This window comes from Typopeltis vanoorti, chromosome 7 (genome assembly GCF_054136105.1).
Source record: "Typopeltis vanoorti isolate ZY-2024b chromosome 7, IOZ_Tvanoo_1.0, whole genome shotgun sequence".
Classification (NCBI taxonomy): Eukaryota; Metazoa; Arthropoda; class Arachnida; order Uropygi; family Thelyphonidae; genus Typopeltis; species Typopeltis vanoorti.
This window is the reverse complement of record NC_143555.1, coordinates 132,935,825-132,962,103: the sequence shown is the minus strand read 5'-3', so window position 1 is coordinate 132,962,103 and position 26,279 is coordinate 132,935,825. Positions and strand designations below refer to the sequence as shown.

The 26,279-nt window shown below is 35.3% G+C and overlaps 1 protein-coding gene across 8 annotated transcripts in view; it reads right to left on the bottom strand.

The window, feature by feature from the left end:
* The window catches only part of LOC150105078 (RNA-binding protein Pasilla-like), a 132,571-nt gene that overhangs the window by 90,108 nt on the left and 16,184 nt on the right, over positions 1–26,279 (bottom strand). For 3 of the 8 annotated variants that reach the window (XM_090395480.1, XM_090395479.1, XM_090395481.1), the window contains one exon: positions 4,043–4,106. The exons of the other annotated variants lie outside the window; for them this stretch is intronic. In XM_090395480.1, the coding sequence (XP_090251606.1) occupies positions 4,043–4,073 (31 nt within the window). In that variant the 5' untranslated portion in view covers positions 4,074–4,106. The remainder of the gene's footprint in view (positions 1–4,042; positions 4,107–26,279) is intronic. 8 annotated transcript variants of the gene reach the window in all.

Here is a 26,279-nt window from a genome sequence, read left to right as displayed (position 1 = left end):
CATAAGATCAGAAGAGCTATCCATAACCAAGTTGATTACATTGCCTCTGATTGATGAAAGTGACCATGCAGTCTTGACTTGGGAGATGGTATGAGGAATATTCTGTCAAGAAAGGGTATACATGGAACTACCAGGCAGGTGATTACATCAAGCTTAGAAGAAGCTCAAATCTGTGCCATGGCATAAAATACTGTAGGGTAAGGATGCTAGTAGCACACGGGAAATAGTTAAGGGTCATCTAGAGGAAGCCATATTAAATTGATTAATCAGGATTAATCCTGATTGGCAGGATTAATCAGGTAAGTGTTAGATGGATGACTAATATCATTAAGCATGAGCTGCAGAAAAAATGCTGTGGAAGGTATATAAAGAGAAAGGTGACCAGCATGGCAAGGAAAGCAAAATCAGATTATGAGAAGAAACTAGCCAAGCAGGCCAAAGAAAATCCCAAAGAGTTCTTTCGTTATATGGCAAGTAAGAAAAAGAAAAGAAAAGAAAAAAAAGTCATGAGGTCACAGAAGCAGATAAAATAGTTGAGTTACTGAGTAATCGATCACTTTGGAAAGGTACATCATCCTAGTCAGGTTAGTTTCCACACTAATGTGGAAAAAAAGATGGATGAATTGGAGATTCTTAGGATATTGCAAAATCTCAATACAGTTGTGGGATTAGATGGGATATCAGCTTGGGTTTTGCAAGAACGTACAAAGGAACTGTCAATTCCTCTGACAAAGCTCTTTAAAGTCTCAGCTCTGGTAGAGTTCACAGGAAGCAAAAAGAAGATAATTCCTTTGCATAAGGGAGGTTTTAAGCTACAGTAGCAAATTATAGACCAATCAGTATCTCAGGCATGGTGGTAAAAGTACTGAAAAAATTGGTCAAAAAGAGAATTCAAGAATTTGTGAATGGGTCACAAAGCTATGTTGTCCCATGTTGAAGGACAACAGGGCTTTGTGAAGGGTCAGTCATGCCTTAGTGATTTATTGTCTTTTTGTAATAGAGTAACAGCAGAGATAGATAAAGGAAATGGCTACATGATGATTCTGTTGGATTTTGCAAAGGCATTTGACAGAATACCACATGGAACTCTGTTATGCAAATTAGAACAAATGGGGATGGATATGACACTGGTTAAGTGGATAAGAGGGTAGCTGCTGGACAGATATCAAAAAGTGTATGTGGAGGGACAAAATCGAGGCAAAATCCAGGTGACTAGTGGTGTGCCACAAGGTTTGGTGTTAGAACCATTGCTGTTTAATTTGTACATAAATGATATAGGAAACAACCTAAAAGGAAATATACAGTTGTTTGCTGGTGATGCAAATTTAGGTAGAGTAATAGTTAATCAAGGATGTGGAGTGCTTTCAGGACAATTTAAAAAGGCTGTCAGTATAGACAAAAGAAAATGGGTTTCAGTTTAATGTGGAGAAATGTAAAGTTATGCATTTTGGGATAAATAGATTACAAGCTGTGTATCACACTGATGGCACTGTACTCCAGGATATAGATGAAGCTAGAGATTTGGGGGGGGGGGGGGGGTAGATAGTGTGTGAAAGTTTAGAGGACATACTGCTAAGGTAGCCCCATAAGATTTCTTGGCTATTAAAGAACACGTTAACAAGTAGAGAGAAGGAAGTTGTTATTCCTCTTTATAAGGCCTTGTAAGTACATATTATTATTATTTTACACCTCCAGGGAGTTCAAGCTTATCAAAGGAGGGTACCTACTCTACAAGTCTCCGTCTCCACCACTCAACCTCTACACCAATGCTATCTACTGTCCACCACCACCACTAGTATTTTCACAGACAATGACAAACATTCATGCCCACGGCAGGATTTAAACCCGCAGCCTTTTTGCAGGAGAGTGGACACGCTAATCACTCGGCCAACCAGGCCGGCAAAAAAATCATACGTATAACAAAGTTCCATCGAGATTCCATATCTGGATTACTGTGCTCAAGTCTAGTCTCCTGAGTTTCTTGGGGATGAGGAAGTGCTGGAGAAGATTCAGAGGTGAGTGACCAAAATGATGAGTGGTCTGTGGAATGTTCCCTATGGAGATAGATTGAGAGTGTGTGGAAGTTGGTTGATAAGAGAAAAAGAGGGAAGATGTGACAGAAACATTTAAGCTGCTTCAAGGGTTTTACAGGAATGATGCAGGGGAAATGTGTCAGCACTTGGCTGGAGGGGCCAGAACAAATGGTTGTCCCTGGAAGTTGAATAAAGGTGTGGTTAGTAGGGGTGCGAGGACTAGATTTTTTTCTTGGGGAGTTTGTGAATGAATGGAATGGGTTGCCAGAGTCAGTTGTGAGTGGTTTACATGTTAATGGGTTCAAGAAGAAGTATGAGAGTGGTTCCATAAGTTTCCAGCCTGATAGCTTTTAGAGTGATAGAAAAAAAAACAACTGCAAGATGCAGTTTTAGGCATTTTGCAGACAAAACTACAGACTATTTTTTCAAGGAATATTAATTCAAAGATGTGAAAAGTGTGTTAAAGTAAAAGGAGATTATGTTGAAAAGTGACAAAAACTGCATCTTTAACCTCATTATCATCTGCAAATTTTCTTCCTCAAAGGCCTTTCTTCAGTTTCGAGAAGAGATAGTAGTCATTGGGTGCTATATCTGGTGGGCTGTAGGGTGGGTGGGTGATCAACTGCCTCCAACTGAATGACACAAGTAAAGAGTTGAAACTGATACACTAAGCTCCCCAGAGATGTTGCAATGTGTCACGCACTGTTTTAAAATTGGTGCGAATTTTGTATGTCAGGCCAGAAACATTTGGGATCTACCTCGCATGATAGATTGTATGGATAATTTAGGTCTCCCGCAGCGAGTCTTCAGACTCTATGGAAGTGCCCATACAATAATAATCTCTCTCTCGCAATGCTATCATTTAAGCGGAGGGAATTTGTAAAATGTGATTTTAATAGTTAAAAGTTATTAATAGTTATTATGTAGCTATAGTTGGTTCTTCAGCCTCTCTCTCTCTCTCTCTCTCTCAAAGCCATCATTTAAGCAAAGGGAATTTGTCAAGATTTCTGCCTTTTTTTTTGTGAGAGAGATGCTGGAGTAACTGAAGTTAACTAGGTTATCTTTTCCTAGGGAAAATGAATATGGATCAACATTTCAAAAATCGTTGAACATATTCCAGACATTGTTTGTAAATAGCAAGATTTCTGAAATAGAAGGTTCAACATCATTCTATCATCAACAAAACCCCAAATAGCATTTGCATATTTTGTCTAGAAGATAAGTTTCACATACTGGTTCTCATACTGTAAACTTAACATTATAACAAGTTGTCCTGAAATAAAACAATGCCTTCTCACTCACTACAACTTCAGAAGACATTAATCCTCTACCAATTGGGGTTACCGATACATCCCTTTGCATAGTGGAAGGAAAAAAACAGGAATAACTTCTGATATGACAGTGAAAAAGCTGTTAGCTTCCTGGGATAAGAATTTTAAAAAAAATTTTAAGTTGTTTGTATAATATTTCTGAATCAAATGGCAGTATAACTTATCAATGACTGAATTCAAAAGGATGACATCAATCATCAAATTCCATTACCACTAAATACATTACCATTCATCAGCACCCATTACTTTCAATGTTTTTGGAAAACTACTACACTGCAAAATAATTTAAAGAGTAAATTTTAAACAGAGATAAAATATCAAAGCACTTGATCATTCACAAAAAACAGATACCTGTAAATATTGAATATCCTTCCAGTAACTAGGAAAAATAAACAATAATAAATAATCCACTTAAGCTATGCAATACCTACCATGAAAGAAGCAAGAATAGTAGGAAGCATTAATAAATTATGAAAAATTGAAGTATGGGTTCAATCACTATCCATAATTTATGCTCACTTTGGAACCATGAATAAAAGAACAAAATTTAATATTTATTATAAACCCTGAGTTTTAAATATAATGAAAAAAGTACTTATTGAAAATCAAATTATTATCTTTCATACTGGTGTAAATATCTAAAATAACTAATATACTACTTTTTCTTCAGAGAAATACCTATGAAATTGGAAATGCACATGAAAATCATCTTTGCTTCTTACTCAAAACAAAGTACCATGACCTAAAATTGGACAATAACATTTCCTAAGTGTGAGAACAAAGTAACAGTAAACAATATATACACAGAGAGGCATATAAATAAAGTATTACTGGTAAGCAAATACTAGTTGTTTATGAAATAACTAATTATCTATGAAATATCCTGTACATATATTCTCATATAAACTTGTAAGGAAGTTGGATTTTAAGTGAAAATTATTCAAAACAGTGCATTCAAAGCCTACTTTATTATTACAACTGTAATTCCTCCATTATGTCAAGGCTCACTGCAGGGGATCTCTATATACTGCTACAATATCAATTATACCTGACTAAGAATGCATTCCACTCATGCATAAAAATGCATGCATTCCATATGCTTAAAAAAATTTGTTTTTTAACATCTTTCTACAACTTCTATGGATAGTCTTTTGTTTTTATTCCCACCTCTTCTATGTCTAAAAATTCACAGTAGTACTGATCATGCAAGTTATTCTCCACTGTTCATATGTTCAATCATAACTCCTATTTTTCAAATCATATGATAGTGCAGGGGATTGTCTAACCAAATCACTTAGATAATGGAACTAGATTTTCTTGCGTGCTTATGAACATCCTCACCATTAAAGAAATCTCTTGATCATGTTCTTAAAGGCATTTCCTGAATTTCAGTTTCTTATTAATGATTATCTCAAAATTCCTTGTCCTCTTCAACTTCTAGCAAAATTGCCCACCAATACTATAGTAGCTCTCCATTTCTGAATTGTCAAGTGCAAGACAGTGCTTAAACCTATCAGACTGCCATCCCTTCTCATCTTCAAGTATATTAAACTCTCCGCTAAAATATTCCACATCAGCTCAACCTACCTTTCCTAACTTTGTATTGTATGCAATCAAACAAAACTCCCTTCTCAGCATTTCCAAATATTCACATATCTCCAAATATGCTGATTGAATAAAAGTGACTCAAGAATAAATCCCCAGGTAATGTGCTTGTTAGCCCCCACTCCCTTAAATACTGACTCCTCAAATACACAGCACTGCTAAAAGACAAAAGGATCAAAATTTGAATAATATAATGCTAAATTTAATGCTAAAGATGTCTTCCTTTTTAAGAGCTTATGATCCCATAGCATTGTGGTTACTAATGCTACAAGATCTGTATTGTATCAGCCATTATAATGTTCTGTACTAGTTATAAATGACATGCAATTTAAGTCTTCATGTGTGCTAATGAATATATTGGAATGTTTTGAATTTTTAGTCAGTGAGCACTAGTCACTTATGTCATTCATAATTATATATACTAATATTAACAATAAAATTAATAACATGCTTGTATTTTAATCTTAAAAAAGCAAGGATACCAGGATAAAAATTATTCTAAATGAAACATTTAATTGTGCTGGATTTGTCACAAATCTAAGATAAAAGAAAAAAATAAATAAAAATTATTCACAAAAGCAAAAGCTATTCTTTGGCAAACTTTTCTCATGCCTATTAACACTACACCATTTTTGTTAGTTAGCAATAAAATAAAGGATTTATATAATATATTTCCCAGAATGATTCACCCCCCCCTCACTATTGCCATACTTTAAATATCCAGAAATTGTTTTATCTCGGTGGATGCAAACTAGGAGTCTCTCAGAGTTCTATCTTTAGTTTCAACCATTTGAATTTGCATTCCAGGTAAAACAGTGGTGATTATACTAGACTTACAAATATACCACATGTTTTTTTTATTGTTTTTTTTTTTTAAATTTTAAATAGACTTCAAAAACTTGGAAGTCCATCAAAACTGGATGAATAAATTTCCTTCATCAAATTACTCAATTTTTTTTACTGAAGTTTTTATTTACTGGAATAACAGTTTTAATACTTGGCGTGCAATTAATGAAGAGAAAACTCACTTGACCAATGAAAACTAGCTATAAACACAAATGGTGTGGGGAAATTAAGCAAGAAATAGTACATTTGTCTTTGGTTTGAAAATAAGGTAAAAGATATTTATTATTATCCAGCTAAAATGTCATGTTTTCTACCTAGCATAAAACTTTTTAAACGATAAACTAAACAGCACGTGCACACACACTCTTCTCAATGTTACCTCTAACCTGTGCACATGAGTCAAAAAGGGGAGTGCACACAATTTTTGCTTTCAGACTTTCTAATTTACAGTCAATTTTTTGAACATAGCATAAAAACAAATTATATGATAAATCATATTTTTCACTTATTTCATTTAGTAATTTCTCCACTGTCTCCACTTCAATTTAATACAGCTTGTGGATGAATTGACACTGATGTCAGCAATTTTTTTTAGTGTCTATGGTTTGACAGTACAGTCAATGGGAAATTGTGTGCAAACAGTGATGGATTTTTGTAACTACATGGATTTAAGCAAAATTCATTTAGTGCTTGCAATTTTACAAATTATTGCTAGACCAAAAAAAAAAGGAGAAGACAACATTAATAATAAATATTACATCATCATCAGGCAGGCAGGCAAACACACACACACACACACACTGAATCTGGAAACCTGAACAAAATGTTTTTCATGTGTATGGGTCACAAAAATTAGAGAACATTTTGAATTTTGAGTAAATTGGTTTGCTTATATAGTATAATGCCTGGTTAATGAATGTTCTAAATCTTAGTTTAATGCATTTCTATATCCAGTGCAATTATTGCAAGACTATACATAATAAAAACTTAAGCTTATAGAAAGCAACTATAATAAAGAATTTTCACATGTGAACATATTTTACCAATAAAACAATTTAAAATTAGCAGGTAGATGAAGTCACTTAATTATTATTATTATTATTACGTAACACCTCCAGGGAGTCCAGACTCATCGAGGAAGACAGCTCTCCATCTCCAACCGCAACTATTTTCATCATCTGTACCAATGCCATCTACTGCCGACCACCACCACTAGTATTTTCATGGACAATCACAAAGATCCATGCCCACGTCGAGATGGAGGGTTTTTCACCCAGAAACTCTGGTTTTTTGTTCCTCAAAACAGGCAAACCAGCTCATGAACACATGGATCTACATTCATAAAATACATATTTAATCCCTCATTAGGAGGGCTCAACTAGTTCTATGGGATGATGGAAGAATCCCATGTGAATAAATAAAATAAAATGAATCCACAAAAGGATTAACATTGCTAATTCCTGATAAATACCTTAAAAGATTTTACAAAATACTAAATTAAAATATAAAACAGTTGCTGCTACAAGCAAACGTTGCAATTCTACTGCATGGTATGATAGAAGAGAGCTGATATGAAGAGCTATGATTGCAAATGAGTCTGTACACAGGTCATGTAAGAGGAATGATATAGAATTTGTGGATGTATAGTGATTGAGATGAAAATGGACTTATGTAAAGGCAGAATGATTTGCATCTGAGTCAATTTGAAGTTAGGTGTTTTGAGAAAGCATTGTTCGAGTTATGGTTCTGAAATGCAAATTCAGGTAAATTAGAATATTTAGTGGGGGGGGGGGTGCAGAGTAGTGCAAGTCCAAGACAACCTAGAGGTGAGTGGAAGAGTGATCTCCCAAAACTGAGCAAAACAATGAATTCTGGGAATGTTGTGGAGGACATCAACATGTAGAAGTAAGGAGGATTCTGATTCTATTGTATAAGCCCTTAATTAGGCCACAAATGGACTACTGTGCAAAGATTTGGTTTTCAAAAGGATGAAGAGATGTTAGTTGGAAAAGCTATAGAGGCGATTGACTAAGGTGGTTTCTGATCTCTGTAATGTTGAATATGAAGAAAGGTTGAGAAAATGCAATTTACAAAGTCTAGTAGATAGGAGGACAGAAACATACAACTCGGTAAGGGGTTGCCATAGAATTAACATTGAAGAGGTTTTTCATCAAGTGGTGAGAGAGATCAGGAGAGAACAAGAGATCATCCCTGGAAGCTGTATAAGGGGGGGATGTTAGCAAGGGAGTGAAAAGCAGGGGTTTTTGCATAGAGAGTTGTGAATGATTGGAATGCATTGCCTGAGAGTGTGGTGTTTGCAGAGAATTTGAAAGGCAAGGTACAATGAGCTGTATGTATGACAAAAGGGACCTCCTAGATGAGTCAAATCCATGGGGATCGTAGAATAATAATATTTTTTTAAATTTATTTTTAATATAGTCTGAAAACCCTGTTCTATAGACCAAACATGGACCTCTTTCAAGCCACTTCAGGCATTCAACAAGCAGGATGGTCTTACACTGGGTGATAAAATTCATATTCCACTTAAAGACAATCACAAACATTTATGTCAATGGTGGGATTCAAACCTACAGCCTGTCGGTTGGAGAGCAGATATGCTAACTACTTGGCAAACCAGGTTGGCAAATTTGAGGCTATCTAGCATGAAACAGAGGCCAACAGGATGAAACACATTAGTTGACTGCTGCGTAGATGGCATGCAATGGCATGAATACAGGTTGAGTAATTATTACGAGAAATTTCAACTATGGGGACGTAGATTGAAAGGAGGAATAGTCACACGGAGGAAAGGAATTGGAATTTATACAACTGCTAAGAAATAATTACTTGAAATAGCACATAATGGAAAGGACATGAAGTATGAAAGTGTGGATCTGGTCAGAGCATCAGAGAACTTAGCAGTTACCAATATAGCCACGCTCCCTCTTCTCGGGGAAATCAATGATGTAATCTTAACCTGGGAGATTACCAGACATGCAAAATTTTCAGTTAATAAGTATACGTAGAATTACAAAGCAGGTGATTATGACAAACTGAGGAATTAGCTTTCAGCAAATTCAATCATTAGAATTTCGAGGATGAAATGCTAGCCGTGATAAGAGATGGTCAAGGGGTGTATGATGAAAGCAGTATCACTGCATATCCAAAAACAGAAGGATAAATCAAATAGGAAATAGATGGATAAATAGCATCCATCCATCTAATGAACAATTAAGCAGTTGCAGAATAATAAGCAAAAGTTGTGGGAAGACAAAGAAAATGGTAAAGGACATGAGCAGTACATGGTGCAGGCAAGAAAGATGACCTGTACAGTAAGGAAGGCCAAAGCTATTTATGAGCAGAAACTAGTTGATGAGGCCAAAAGAAATCCTAAAGAATTTTTTTTAGTAGCATGGTAAGTAAAAGGAAGACTGACTAACAAAAACTGAGGTAGGTAACAGGAGCAAACCAAATAGTTGAGTTACTGACTGATCACCAAATAGTTGAGTTACTGACTAATTATTTTGCAAAGGCAAAATTCCATCCAGGTGAAATGTCAAATGTAACACTGACTGAAAAGAGAATAGACCGAAGAATTGCAAGTGCTTAGAGTATTGCAGAAGCTTAATGAGAACATAGCCATGAGATTAGATGGCATATCAGCTTGTGTATTATGAGAATGAACAAGGAAATTGGCAACTCCTCTAACTAAGCTGTTTGATTTAAGCCTCAATTCTGGGAAAGTACCAATGCAGTGGAAAGAGGATAAAATAGACCATTGCATAAAGGAGGCTCCAAGCCAGAAGTAGCAAATAATAGGCCAATCAGTACTATAGACTGGTGATTCAAGTACTGGAGAAAATGGTAAAAGAATTCAGGATGGACAAAACTATGCAGATAGTAATACACTTTATGAGGGGGTGCAACAAAGTTTGTGTGAAGATAGGTTAGGTCTTGCCTTAGCAATTTGCTCACTTTTTATAATAAAATGACAAATGAGTTGGATAAAGGAAATGGCTTACCAGTAATATTGCTGAACTTTCAAAAGCATTTGACAGGATTCCACATGAAATTCTGTAAATTGGAGCAAATGGGGATGCATATGAAGCTGGTAATTTGGATTTGAGGATGACTGATGGACAGATAAAGTGTTTAATGGAAAAGTTGAGCCCAGCAAAAGACAGGTAACACAGGGCTCAATACTCTGTTTAATTTGTTCAATAATGATAAAGGATATGATCTGACTGGAAATATCCAATTGTTTACTGATGGTGCAAAGCTAGGAACACTAATAGTCAATGAAGATGTAGAGATCTGCACGATGACTTAGACTGGCAGTATGGACAAAGACAAATGACTTGCATTTAACATGACCAAGTGCAAGGCAATGCACTCTGGGAAGAAGAGATCACAAGCTGTGTACTACACTGACAGAACTGAACTGCAGGAAATTGATGCGGCTAGGGATTTGGAGTGATTGTGGACAGGAACATGAACTTTAGAAGACATATTGCAAAGGTGGCCAAAACAGCACATCACATTATGTGGTTGTTAAAGAACAAAATAACAAGGTGGGGATAGTGAGATTATTATTCCCCTTTATAAAGTTTTAATAAGACATCTAGAGTACTGCACACAGATCTGGTCACCTAGATTCTGGGGATAAAAAAAGTTGTGGAGAGCATCCAGATGCGTGAGTGACAAAGATTGTGGAAGGTTGAGAACAGACTGAAGCATATAAGTTGTTAAAGAGGTTTTATAAGAATGACACAGATTTTTTTTTTTTTTATGTGACAGGGAGGGAGAGAATAATGAACCATCTCTGGAAACTATAAAGATGTAGTTAGCAAGGATGTTAAGACTATTTTTTGCTTGTAAAGTGAAGAATAGATGAAATGAGTTGGCAGAGGTGGTCGCGAGTACTTTTGTTATTTATAAGTGTATTTTTATTTATATTATTTCTTCTTCCTCTATATACTTATGAGATGAAATATTATATAAATATCTTTTACTAACAATTATTTTTATTTTTTGACTCCGAGTGTCCCTATATGTTATTATATTTGCACAAAGAGTTCACTCCAATTGGTGCAATGACTTTAACTCACTCTTTCAGAATCCAACTAATCATTGACTCAATACCAAGTACAAAATAAACACATTTAATAAAACTAAAACAATATATATACACTTCTAGTAATAATACATAACTATAATTACAGATTATATGGATCCAAGGCCTTATTTAAATATAAACTTACTCTTAAGACTAAACACTTTTTCTTTCATAATCACAAAAAAAATGTTCATAGTCTTTTTCTCTTTCTGTTAAGGCTCTTTTCCAGAAGTTACAAGGTTCTGTACTTTATTTTCAGGATCCTTTTCATCAATCAATGTAACACACATAAAGTCTTCTTGACTATATCCTGTTTTCCTTTTAGTAGTAATACTCATCAGATCAGGCACCTTTAATACCTAAAAATCTTCTTAATCAATATATTTTCTAAACTTTCACTTTCAGGCATTCTTAATACTTATAAAACTTCCTTATCAATATTTTCTCTAAGAAAAACATTCACTTTAGAATGTAAGCAACAAGTTCTCCTTTCATTCACAATACTAAATTGACAGTCTTAACTTATTCCACCTTAAAAACTTACAGTTTCAAGATTTCCTTTTATTCATTACTTATTTCTCCTTGAAACCTAATATTTCCACTATTCCCTTTTCGGAATACACTATAAACTATCTTCCGACTGCCACACACAAAAAAATATCAAGTTCCTTCTAACTTGAATATTTACCGGCCAATTTATAAAAACTTATAGTTTCAAGACTTCCTTTTTATTCTTTACTTATTCCTGCTTGAAACCTATTATTTTCACTATTCCCTTTTCGGAATACATTATGAAATTTCCTTCTGACTGCCGCACAAAAAAATCAAGTTCCTCCCAACTTGAATATATCTCGGCCAGTGTTCTAAAAACTTACAGTTTCAAGATTTCCTTTTATTTCTTTACTTATTCCTTCTTGAAACCTATTATTTTCACTATTCCTTTTTTGGAATACAATATGAAATTTCCTTTGACTGCCGCACACAAAAAATCAAGTTCCTTCCAACTTAAATATATTCCTCGGCCAGTGTTCTAAAAAACTTTTCGAACGCTCTCTTGTTTATTATGTATTCCGAAAAAGGAATAGTGAAAATAAATAGGTTTCAAGCAGGAATAAGTAAAGAATAAAAAGGAAGTCTTGAAACTATAAGTTTTTATAAACTTGCCGAGGAATATTCAAGTTGGAAGGAACTTGATTTTTTGTGTGCGGCAGTCAAAGGAAGTTTTATAATGTATTCCGAAAAGGGAATAGTGAAATAAATAGGTTTCAAGCAGGAATAAGTAAAGATTAAAAAGGAAGTCTTGAAACTATAAGTTTTTATAAACTGGCCGAGGAATATTCAAGTTGGAAGGAACTTGATTTTTTGTGTGCGGCAGTCAAAAGAATTTTCATAATATATTCCGAAAAGGGAATAGTGGAAATATTAGGTTTCAAGGAGAAATAAGTAATGAATAAAAGGAAATCCTGAAACTGTAAGTATTTTATGGTGAAATAAGTTAAGACTGTCAATTTAGTATTGTGAATGAAAGGAGAACTTGTTGCTTGCATTCTAAAGTGAATGTTTTTTTCTTAGAGAAAATATTGATAAGGAAGTTTTATAAGTATTAAGAATGCCTGAAAGTGAAAGTTTAGAAAATATATTGATTAAGAAGATTTTTTAGGTATTAAAGGTGCCTGATCTGATGAGTATTACTACTAAAAGGAAAACAGGATTTAGTCAAGAAGACTTTGTGTGTTATATTGATTGATGAAAAGGATCCTGATAATGAAGTACAGAGCCCTATAACCTCTGGAAAAGAGCCTTAACAGAAAAAGAAAAAGACTATGAAATTTTTTTTGTGATTGTGAAAGAAAAAGTGTTTAGTCTTAAGAGTAAGTTTATATTTTTAAATAAGGCCTTGGATCCATATAATCTGTAGTTATAGTTATGTATTATTACTAGAAGTGTATATATATTGTTTTAGTTTTATTAAATGTGTTTATTTTGTACTTGGTATTGAGTCAATGATTAGTTGGATTCTGAAAGAGTGAGTTAAAGTCATTGCACCAATTGGAGTGAACTCTTTGTGCAAATATAATAACATATAGGGACACTCGGAGTCAAAATAAAAATAATTGTTAGTAAAAGAAATTTATATAATATTTCACCTCATAAGTATATAGTATAATTATTAACAAAGGCACAGCCGGTAGACTAAAAAGTTAATATACTATAGAGGGAAGTATAAAAAAAAATACATATATAAATAACAATGGCACAGCCGACAGGATAATTGATTATCATAACTAACACTTTGACTGTGAATGAGTTCAATAAAGAGGTATGATATTCATTTCGTGAATAATGGTTAGTGTGTGAACAACAGATCTCCTGCTATAATAGTATCACATAAATTTACATTATTATTAGCTTCTTATGAGAACTTAAGATAAAGACACGTGCACGCAAGTACTACATAACAGCAAATGAGAAATGAAGTGAGGAAGCTACCATTTTCCTAAAGTCCTGATGATGCCCCTGGCAGGCTATATTAGGTGTTCTTGGCCTTTGGGCTGAAGTTCTTCTGATATATGTTTCCTAAATTTGGGGCAGTCTCATGCATCCAAATTTGTTGAGGTTAAGCGTGTATCTAACCTCAACGTGTCTTTATCTTAAGTTCCCATGAAGATGGCAACGTCACGTTGCTGAAATATCGGAAAGTATATATTAAAGTTGATTTAATTTATATTTCTAGTGTACACTGTCAATTCCTTAAGTATTTAGTTATCATGTCTAACCAGCGTATAAGCCTTTCTACAAGAATTAGCTTCTTATGAAGTCTCCTATATTGTTAATTCTCATCTTTGTCTATAAATGCACTACTGAAGGCATATCTATATGATGGTCTTTTTATGAAATTTTTTTCGTCCCTTGCTATTAAACACCAGTTCTGTTAACCTACCATTCTGTCTAAATGACCATATAATATTAGACATTTCTGATTACATATTCTTGAATGCTAATGAGGTCAATTTCCTTTTCTCTTTATACAGTTTCCAGGGATAACCTCTGGTTCTCCCCCGATCTTCCACTATTTTCTGTAGAACTTCTCCAGCATTGATCCTATAACAACCTCTCAGCAACGTGTAGGTCTCTATCATATCTCCCCCTCTTCCTCCTGTCCACCAGACTCTGCAAATTGCATCTTCTCAATCTTTCCTCATACTCGACATTCCAGAGGTTAGAAATGACCTTAGTCAGTCGCCTTTGGATCCTTTCCAACATCTCTTCATCCTACTGAAAACCAGGACGAAGGCCACACATGAACTATTGTGAGCAAATCTGGGCACAACAGTTCTTGTGTGGCCTAATCAAAGCCTTGTACAATGGAACAAGAATCTCCCTACTTCTACAAGTCAGTGTCCTCCACATCATTCCCAGAAGCCTTTGTGTTGTCTTTACAATTTTGGCTATGTGTCCCCTAAATTTCAGATCCTTATCCACTATCACCCCAGAACTCTTATTTTCTCCACCTCCAACAATATATCCTCACCAAGCATAAATTCTGCATTCCATCTTTGTTTTCCAAATTTTAAAACCTTACATTTTGCAGCATTGAACTCGCATCCCCATTTCTGTGCCCAATCTCTCAATTTATTCAAGTCTTCTTGTAAGGCCACAACATCTTCTCAACTCTTCATGGTTCGTTCCCAACGTTGCATCATCTGCAAACAACTGAATATCTCCATCCAGATCTTCACCAATATCATTAATATACAAGTTAAACAGTAATGGCCCTAAAACAGATCCCTGAGGCACTCCACTAGTGACTTTCCTTTTCCTGGATATCGCTCCATTTCCATACAACTTGTTGATACCTATCAGATAGCCAGTCTCCAATCCAATGCACTAATCTAATATCCAACCCCATCTGCTCTAGTTCGACTGCCAACCTATCATGAGGTACTCTATCAAAAGCCTTTGCGAAATCCAAGTATATTACTATGTATCCTTCTCCTCTGTCCAAGGACGCGGTCACTTTATTGTCATACGTAAGTAGATTACTAAAACATGACCTCCCTTCAGCAAATCCATGCTGTCCATCAAAGATAATACCATTGTTGTCAACCCAATTCTGGATCCTAGTTCTCAGAAGCTTCTCCAACAACTTAACCACAACATCTGACACACAGATAAGCCTATAGTTTGATGCTTGAGTTTGATCACCTCCTTTATGAAGTACCACAATCTTGCCCTCCTTAGGAACTTGAGCGAGTTGTCAAGGCAGGTATCAGCTCCCTGGTACATTCCTTCAGAATACGTGGTGATCCTATAACACACTCCGCAACAGCTGTCTTTATACCATTTTCTCCAATCAATGCCATTCTCCGTAATCATTCTTTCTTTTGTACATTTTGAAAGAACTCCTTAGGATTCTTTTTGGCTTCATTAGCTAACTGCTGTTCATACCTCACTTTAGCTAACCTCACCAACCAAGTCACCTTCCTTGCCTGGTCTTTGTAAACCTAATGGAATTGGTTATTTCCACTTCTCTTATGCTGTCTCCATAATGCCCTTTGTATCACATGCTGAATCTCTTTAATCATCCATCTCACACCTACTTTATTTAACCTTCTCACACTTGGAATACATTTAGACATTGCATCTACTAGATAGTTTTTGAAAATCCCCCAAGCTGCATTGATCTCTTTTCCAGCTAATTCCTCATTCCATGCTACACCTGCAAGCTGTCTCCTGAGCTCTTCATAATCATCCCCTTGTAGTTCCACGTATACCCTTTTCTCACAGAGGTCCTCACACTGCTGGTAACCACCCAGGTAATCACCTCATGGTCACTCTCACCAATTGGGGAATAATTTGACACCTCATTTATAATTACATCCTCTGATGAGATGACCAAATCCAAGACCCTCAATCCTATTGTGCTCTGTTACATACTGTCTGAGGTAGTTATCCTTCAAAAACTCAAGAAACCCATTTTCTTTACTTTCAGTTGCTAACTCATCATTCCAGTCTATATTGCCATAATTAAAATCCCCATAATGATCACCCTTTTCTTATTAGCTTTTCTAATTTGATCATATATTTCATTATCACCACCATCCACATTACCTGGTCTAAAATAACATCCAACCAAATATTTGATTCCATTCACCTCTATCTCACACCATACTGCCGCCTCAAAACCACTGGAACTATTTCCCCTCTTGCATCTGTACTTTGTATGGACATAACTCTTTTTCTATCATTAATAGTACTCCCCCCTCCCTTTTTACCCCTTCTATCCTCACGAAACACATCATACCCTTCCATCTATTCCTGTCAGGATGTCGTCCTCTTCCAACAATCTTTGGGCAAACAGATGCAATTAGTGCAACCATTTCATCTGCCTTGTTTCTTATACTTCTAGTATTTGTATACAAACACAACAGCTCATTTCTGGATCTACAGCTAGTTCCACTGACATCAATCATTCGATGTGATCTCTCCATGCTCGACTGGGGCCATTTCCCTTTCTGCTAATTCATTTTAGAACCCTCTTCAATTCCAACTGTTTCCTATTGATCCCAGGTCATCCCATTCCTTTCCTGTCTACACATGCTCTCACATCCTCTTGGAGCATCTATCTTTCTCATGCTGTGCATCCATGTCCACCCTGAGCCTCCACGTTTCCCTGTTCCTCTTGCACACCTCTCTCATTTTCTAAACTCATGCCATTCACTTCCCCATTCATAACCACCTCTTCATTCTCTCCTGTCTTCCACATCACTTCCCACTTGATCTGCTTCATTCTCTCTACTCACTTCTCTACCTTAACAGCAGTCTCTCCAAGCGACTCACATCATAACCATTCAAATGCAGTCCATTGCTCCCATACAGTTCGCTTCATCCTTCAAACTCATTCCACACATTAGCAAACTGTACTCCCCTCTCCTCACACATTTCAGCCAACATATTCATAATCCTTGCTCTCTGCCTCATCTCACCACAGTCATACCTAAGCAACACGCTTACTACTCTTCCTGTCACACTATTCTTCCATTCATTTTCGAAATTATGGAATTTACAACTGTGTTATAACTAACTCTTTTTATTATCCAGACATTTTGATCTTCATATCAAGATCAACATCTGGAGCATATACAAATATACAAGACAAGCTGAGTTATATTACAAACTGTAAGCTAGAGAAACAATAATTTGATCACATGTTATTCTACTGGCATGACCTCTAGTGGGAAAAAAATTATAATTTACATCAAGCTAGTTTTAATTTAAGATAACATGAATAAACATTTTTTCTTATAGATAGTTTTCTTTCAGTAACTATTTTTAGTATTACAATTGTTATTTTTGATTTAGGATCCTGGATTTACTACAGTCCTGTTTATATTTGTTCTTAGAGAGGAAGGTTCCGTGGGTTGAATATACGCCTTCCATATGTATGGGATTTTTAGACCTTCATTATTGTTCAGATTGGGGTGGTTGATAATGATCTCACAGGCTTCCTTAAATTTGCGTTCATACTATGTTTTGGTGTGACGTAGACAACTGGTGCTTTTGCAGTCAATTTTATATCAGGTGTTCAAGGGCATGATCAGAAAGGACGATCAGATAATTATTATATTTAATGTGTCATTTATGTTCTTTTTGTCTGATAGGAATTGTGCATCCTGTTTCTCCTATATATGGTATGTTACAGGTGCAATGAATATGGTATACCCCAGGATGGGCCAGCACGGGAGTGGGTCAAAAAACTATTTCTGCACTACGCTCATTCCCCAAGAATTTATGGACTACCGAAAATTCACAAAGAAAACACACTGCTAAGGCCTATAGTTGAAGGGATAGATAGCCCAACTTATCACTTAGCCAAAAAATTAGCAGCAACACTCAAGGAGTTGGTAGGTCATTCCCCCTCCTATATCAAAAACACACAACACTTCATAAACATCAAAGACATTACATTAGAAAAAGATGATTTATTAGTCAGTTTTGACGTCTCTGCCCTCTTTACGAATGTCCCAATCAATGACACAATCCTTCTTTTACAGAACAAATTCCCTCCAGATATCATGGCGCTCTTTGCGCATGTATTACGTTCTGGTTATTTTGTATGGCAAAAAGCTTTCTACCTCCAAAAAGAAGGCACAGCCATGGGCTCGCCATTAAACCCCCCACCCCATTGCTAACTTTTACATGGAACATTTTGAGCAACTTGCTTTAGGTTCCTCCCCTTTGAAACCCAAAGTCCAGCTTAGATACATTGACGATGTTTTCGCAATCTGGTCCCATGATCGCGAGACACATTCCTTAGCCACCTAACCAAACTACATAAATGCATACAGTTCACAATTGAGATTGAAAAACACAACACACTTCCGTTTCTAGATGCACTTGTCACACGTCTTCCTTCTGGTAATCTTTCCTTCGCAGTTTACCGAAAATCAACACATACTGGCCAATATATACACACAAACTCCTACCATCACCACCCAACACAAAAACTAGGTGTCATACAACAACAATAACCATTCCCTACAATAAAGGGACATCACACAAAATAAACAGAGTACTACAAAAATACAACCTCAAAGCAGCCTTTAAACCCCCTGCCAAATTATGATGAGCTTACTCAACTCATCCAAAAACCGACTCGACTCCCCCTGCTGGCCCACCCTGGAGTATACCGTATTCATTGCATCTGTAATATACCATATATAGGAGAAACAGGACGCACAATTCCTATTAGACAAAAAGAACAAACGACACATTAAATATAATAATCATGGTGAAGCTGGCCTTTCTGATCATGCCCTGAACACCTTACATAGAATTGAATGGAAAAAGCACTAGTTGTCTACATCACACCAAAACATGGCATGATATCCATTCGCAAATTTAAGGAAGTCTGTGAGATCATTATCAACCACCCCAACAATAATGAATGTCTAAAAATCTCATACATATGGAAGGCATATATTCGACCCACGGAACCTTCCTTCCTCTCTAAGAAGAACTATAAACAGGACTGTAGTAAATCCAGGATCCTAAATCAAAAATAACAATTGTAATACTAAAAATAGGACATCAATGTTACTGAAAGAAAACTATCTATAAGAAAAAATGTTTATTCGTGTTATCTTAAATTAAAACTAGCTTGATTTATAATTTTTTTCCCGCTAGAGGTCATGCCAGTAGAATAACATGTGATCAAATTATTGTTTCTCTAGCTTACAGTTTGTAATGTAATTCAGCTTGTCTTGTATATGCTCCAGATGATGATCTTGATATGAAGATCGAAACATCGGGATAATAAAAAGAGTTAGTTACAACACGGTTGCAAAATCCATAATTTCGAAAATGAATGCTGATCACCGTGTAACACTAAAAGAAAGGGTCACACTATTCTCTTTTATCCTTCTCAGCAGCCTCCTGATATCCATTCTGACGTGCTCTCTGTCTTCTGTCAAATCATTCATACCTATTAAAACCATCAATTCCTTTGCTCGCTCCCTCCTCATATCCAATGCCTCAATCATTCTACTCATTTTACCATCTGGAAAACATACCTTGTGCATCCTACATCCAGTACACCTTTAATAATGGAGTCACCATACAACCCCACATGCTCATCTTTCGTTAACTCTTTCGTGCCATCATGATGTTTTAATCGTTTTTACCCTAATTTTCTTAATTTCATTCTGCATCCATGTTTATTCATCCATGAATAAACATAGATGCTGAATGAAATCTTGCCTCATCCAATCCAATTCAACTTCCGAATCTCACATCACATTCTCTCTAATTTTCTAACTCTCAATCCCCTCTTCTTACTTTCACTCATTCATTCTTTTGAGTTTCGGTACTTTCGGTCCATGTATCATTGTCCAACTTTCCTATCATTCATTCTTTCGATTTTTTCAACTTTGGAATCTTGCATCACACTATTTCCAGTTTCATTTCCTTCCACTACTCTCACCTCACTTTAGTCCTTTTAACCATCCATTACAGTTTTGAAATCACTTATTTTCTTTTTTAAAGATTTTTTAACATTTTTTTGCCTCTCTTTCACACCATCCTTCTCTTTCGAACGTGCACTCATTTTCCTCGCAACATTCTCGCTACTAACACTTTCTGTTATCAATTTCATATTAACATTATCTTCATTTTTAATATGAATTTGCCATCTGTTTCACTTCTACCCTAATTTTTCTCTCCGAGTTCCTAGTCCTTGTTCAGATGTATTATTTACAACCAAACTCTCAAATCAGGGTGACTAGTTTAGTATTTTGACTAATTTCTTTTATTGTATAAATTTATTCAACTAGATTCCACAGAATACCAGCATTCCTTATTCTATTAGTATCTTTCCAAATTTAATCTGCTACTTCAGTAAAATTTTTTTCTGAAAATGTTTTACTTGTGCTATAAGTTGTCCATCAAGAACAATGTTGATGTTCTCCATGTTCCTGTCAATTGTCACAGTTTGTGTTTTTACTGCTAATTTTCATACCAAAGTAAGAAGAATAACATTATCAGTAAATAAAAAGTGCAATATCTACTATTCTGGGATGACTTGCAACATTCTCCTATCACCTGATTTTATATCAAATCCATCTTGTACATTCTTCAGTTCTAATTGAACACTTAAAACTTCAGTGCAGAGTCTGTGTTTCTTTGTATAATGTCCAATTTACCACCTTGTAGCACTTGAACGGTGTTTCTTGGCACCTTATGATTGCTTAACTATCTGTCTTAAAGTTAAAAATCTGATCATAACTTTTCAGCCTCAACAGCATGTTCTTCCTCCAGTTTTTCTTTCATATTTCTTAGCCTGTTCTTTCAAGGATGCTCGCATAAATCTTACCTGGAATATTCGGTAGGGAAATTTCTCTAATTCACTCATATGGTTTTATTTCTCTTTTAACAGATGGGAAAGCTCTACATTAATCGTCATTTTTGTTGTATGAGCACCTCTATGGAGTCTGAAGACTCATCGCAGATCCAAATTATCCACACAATCTATCATACCTCTCCTTGAGCTATTAATAGACAAAGTATCCACAACTGACTCTGGTAACCCATTCCATTCCTTCAACTCTCCAAGTGAAAAATCTAGTCCTCACACCACTACTAATCAACTCTTTTACTCGACTTCTGGGGATGACCAATTCTGTCCCCTCTAGCCAAGTGTCAAAATATTTCCCCTGCATCAATCCTATAAACCTTTTAAGTTTCTTAAAGGATTTTATAGGATTGATGCATGGGAAATTTTTTCCCCTCTTTTTCTCTTATCAACCAACTTCTGCAATCCATCTTCATAAGATGCACATTCTACAGACCACTCACCGTCTTGGTCACTCGCTTCTGAATCCTCTCCACCATTTCCTCATCCTCAAGAAACCATCAGCCACTCCCATAATCCAGATGTGGATGTATCAAGGCCTTATAAAGAGGAATAACTTCCTTATCTCTCTACTTGTTGGTGTGTTCTTCAATAACCAAGTAATCTTAAGAGCTACCTTGGAAACCTTAGCAATATGTCCTCTAAGCATCAACCTTCTATCTACCACCACCCCCAAATCTCTTTAGCTTCATCTATTTCCTGGAGTACAGTTCCATCAATGTGGTACACAGCATGTAATCCAATTAACTCAAAATACGTAACTATACATTTCTCCACATTAAACTGACACCCTATTTAAATCATCCTGCATGCTCCTTGCTCCTGCACTGCCTTGATTAATTATTACTCGATTTAATTTTGCATTATCAGCAAACAAAATATTTCCTGATCATTCATCTAGAAATTAAACAACAATGGTCCTAGCACAGAATCTTGTGGCACATCACTAGCCACATGGTTTCGCCTGGATACTGCTCCTCCATATACCACTTTTTGATATCTGTCCATCAGCCACTCCTTTATCCACATAACCAGTGTCATATCCATCCCCATCTGTCAAATGCTTTTGCAAAATCCAGCAGAATCAACATGTAGCCATTTCCTTTATCAAACTCAGCTGTCACTACTATAAAGTTAATAAATTACTAAAAAATGACTGACTGAAAAGCCATGTTGTCCTTCAGAGTATCTGAGGGACAACATGGCATTCTTGGATGGACAACAATATCCATCCAAGAATGGATGGATATTCCTATCCATCCATTCTTGAATTCCTTTTCTGACCAATTTTTCCAGTACTTTTACCACTGCTCCTGAGATACTGATTGGTCTATAATTTGCTAGTGCAGTCTTAGAGCCTCCCTTATACAAAGAAATTATTTTTCCCTCTTTCCACTCCCTTGAAACTCTACCAGAGCTGAGACTTAAAGAGCCTATTCATTTTGTACATTCTTGTAAAATGCAAACTAATATCCTGTCCAATCCCAGCCATATTTCCAGTGAGATTCTGCAATATACTAAGAATCCCCAATTCATCCACCTCTGTTTCCACATCATTCTCTGTCACATATGTCAAAGCAGTAACCTAACTTGGATGACATACCTTTGCAAAGTGGTCCTGAGTAACTCAACTACTTTATCTGCTACTGTCACCACATCACCTTCAGCACTCCTTAAGGTTATTCTTCCTCTTACCTGCAATGTAATGAAAGAATTCTAAGAATTCCTTTAACCAGTTTGGCTAGTTTCTTATCATAATCTGATTTTATCTTCCTTAGCATGCTGGAGAATGCTAGTAGAATTCAACCTTCTAAAATGTGCAACATAGCTCACAGTAAAACTTTCATACCCGTACATTTGAACATTTCTGGCAAGTAACTATTCTAGCTAAGTCTTTCCACATTTGATCTATGATAGCATTTGCAACCTCAAGCAATGATGTAAAATGAATTTCTCGACTACATTTCTCTTGAATATTTCTGACCACTGTTTGGTTTTCATGTCAGATTCCTTTTATGCTTTCCTCCATTTCTAAGCTTTTTCAATATCCTCCAGAATATTTTGCCAACTTCATGATATGTATCTTCCATTTCTTACTAATCTTCTTCTATGACTTTTGTTTAGATACTTTTACACATAACTTGGCTATTTTACAGGGTTTTTTCTATATTCTCTCAGTATTTTGTCTCAAAATCATGTGTTCTCTGGCCAATTTACCAAAATGCTTCCCCCCCTTATTTTTATACTTTTGGAATAGATTTCACAATATTTTTCTTTTCCAGAACCCATTCTAAATTTGTAAATCCACCATTAAGTTACATTAGATTCTGGAACTTCAAAAGTTTGCTTTTTTTTTTCAAACACTTTCATTTTCACCTATGAAACTTGCTCGATTGATTCTTTTTAAAACTTATTCTTTTCAGTATGATATTAATTTTTATTCTGCTCAAAACTAAATGGTGATTATCTCCTATATCAAATCCCCTAAATCAATGATATATTTCTTGTATCTTCTCTCCATGTAAATTTCATGCATATCTTTCTGCTAGAACATGGTACCTTAAATAGAAGTTCAGTAGGCAACTGCCATTTTTTTTTTTTTACTTCCAAATTTTCTTAAAACATTTATGTCTGCTCTATTTCTTACTCTGATGTTTATGTCTATAACAAAGAATTTTTTTTTTCCCTTATGTCAGCTGCCCTCTGTAATGACTAAAAATTCCTCTACTTCCATTCTTTGTGACCACAGACACAAATCAGTCTCATTTGTCTAATTTCCCATTTTGAAATTTACCCAAATCATTCTACTTGATTCTGCCATTCAAAAAGTTTGTGTTTAATGTTGAATACTATTTTATTTAATGTTGAATAAAAGTTATGCTTTTATTTGTGCTTTTCCAACCTTTCTGAAAGCTTGTTATCATGGCACTTATGATATGTCAAAACAAACACTTCAATCAGACTGAAATAGATTACCATTAGTGAATGGACAGTTCAATATAGTAGCATATCAATGGATTTCAAAAGATATTAGCTAGATGTTAGTGTAATACAGTAAAGATGAGTGAGAATTGAGAGAGCCAAGTAACTCGGCTTCTAATTAATAAGTTACGAGCAGTATTTTTTCTCCCCTATCATCAACTGTACTGTATTACATTACTAAGCAGTCATATGAAATCCATTTATTCTATCCAGCAAATTGTTTGTTCACTGACAATCTATTATATTTAGATCAAAATAATTGATTTAAATTACTGAAATGCTCGTGTATCAACATCAACTATTTCCTATAATAAATCAGCAGGCTAAATTTTTATCAACTATGACAGATACCCAAAAATCTTTCCATCCCAGAAGTACCACTAACATTATCTATAAGAAGAGTATATAATTTACACCCCCCTATTTACAAGTTGACTGAAATTAAAATTAACAAATGATCAAGCTTTGTTGAACCAGCTTAGCTTGTCAACCAATCACCCATAAAATCAAGGAACCGCTTGTTATTTTAAATCTTGTGTGTCTGAATTTAATTTTGATATATGATAACCAAATTCTACAACCAATGATAATTCAGCTATTAATTACAGGAAATATTCTACAGATCTCAATTTTACTCTTAATAGTGTTTTTCCAACCAGAATTTGCTGCTTCCCAGTGACGCTTCCTAAGAGTATTTCTTCTCTTAATACAGAATAAGATCAGTTTCCATGAAGTAATGTTATTCTAAATAGAATCTGAGTATTTGATCATATAATTATGCTATACATTGATCACAGCAGCACATGTAACTCAAAGTATAATTTCCTCCATGATATTTCTATGTACATAATCCTCCTTTTATTATTATTATTATGTGACACCTCCAAGAGTTCAAGGACTCATTGTAGGTGGGCACTTCACATAACAGCTATCCATTGCCTACCGAACAGTATTTTGTCTCCAAATCATGTGTTTTCTGGCCAATTGGCCAAAATGCTTCCCCCCCCCTTATTTTTATACTTTTGGAAACTTCAAATCTACAACATACACTGCAAGCACAATCATCCGTTTTTCTTTTTTTTTTTTTTTTTTTTTTTTAAACTAACTGATGGTTCACTTATGACATAATTAAAAAATATCTTTATGTAACAAATATCAAAATGTTACAAACTATCTTGTAACATTTGCAAGAAATTCATCTCAAATAAGAGAGGGGGAGAAAAGAAAAAACATTCTTAAAATTAATATATTAAAAGCTCATGCAGATTAATTTTATCTGAACTCTAAAAACCAATGCAGATAAAATTAAGCTATATTTTTGGTGAGGATGTGATCTGCATTCATCCAAAACAGAATTTTGAACTAATATTCTCAAGCAAATGTGTCCCTTAAGTTCAAAACACATTTAACAGCATATTACTTCTGTGCCACAAGTTCATAAATAACTACTTATGAAGTCAACAGAGAGAGAAAGAACTCCCTGGAGGTGTACCAATCAAGTAATACCTGCAATTCAAAGCAAACTCAGAAATAAACTTAAGAATGGGCCACCAATACTGTATACCATTTTGAAAGGAAATTATCTGGAATGTGAAAAGTGTTAGCAGCAATTTTGGACAAGCAATTGTTACAGTAAAGGTAAACTAATAAAGCAAAGAAACTGATCATTATTTTTTAAAATAAACATAGTATTATCTATATAATTATATTTTCATATGGTCTCTCTAATATAGAGGTTAGCAAAAGGGAAAAAGAACACTACTGCTAATAGTATTAGCGTTGTTTCCAAGCCTCCATGGAATCTCCAAATGCTCACTGCACAATCAAAACACATACCATAATATCTATCATACGTTGCCATTTCATGTTGGAGCACTCACCACACATTCCAACAAGCATTCCACTCATTCACCACCTACCGAGCAAAAAATCTCCTTTTCATTTCCTTATTCACATGACCAATCCTAAGTGATAATTCTTCTGTATCTATTTGACAGGCTCCTCTCACCAACTTATATCAATCATATCATCCCTCCTACTATCTGCCAAGCCAGTAGACCACATTCCCTCGATCAGTCCTCGTATTCAAATTTTCTAGTCCAGAGACAGTCAATTATTCACCTCTATACCATCAAATATTTCCTTATTTTCAATATAGTCAGGAGACTAGATCTGTGAACAAAAATCCAAAATGAAGCCTAATTGGAACTATCACCTCCCCTATATGTCAGCATTCTTCACATTTAGTGGTCATTTTCTGGGTAATTTTTGAAATATATATATATATCCCTTGAACTTCAGTTCACCATCCATCAAGATCCCCAAATCCTTTGCTTCCTCCACCTCCTGAAGCAGAGTTTCTTCAATATGGTAAACCTCATTCTACTTCTCTGGCCAGAGCGAACACTGAAATAACATCCCCATTCTTCAGCCCAAAGCACCAACCTATTCAGATC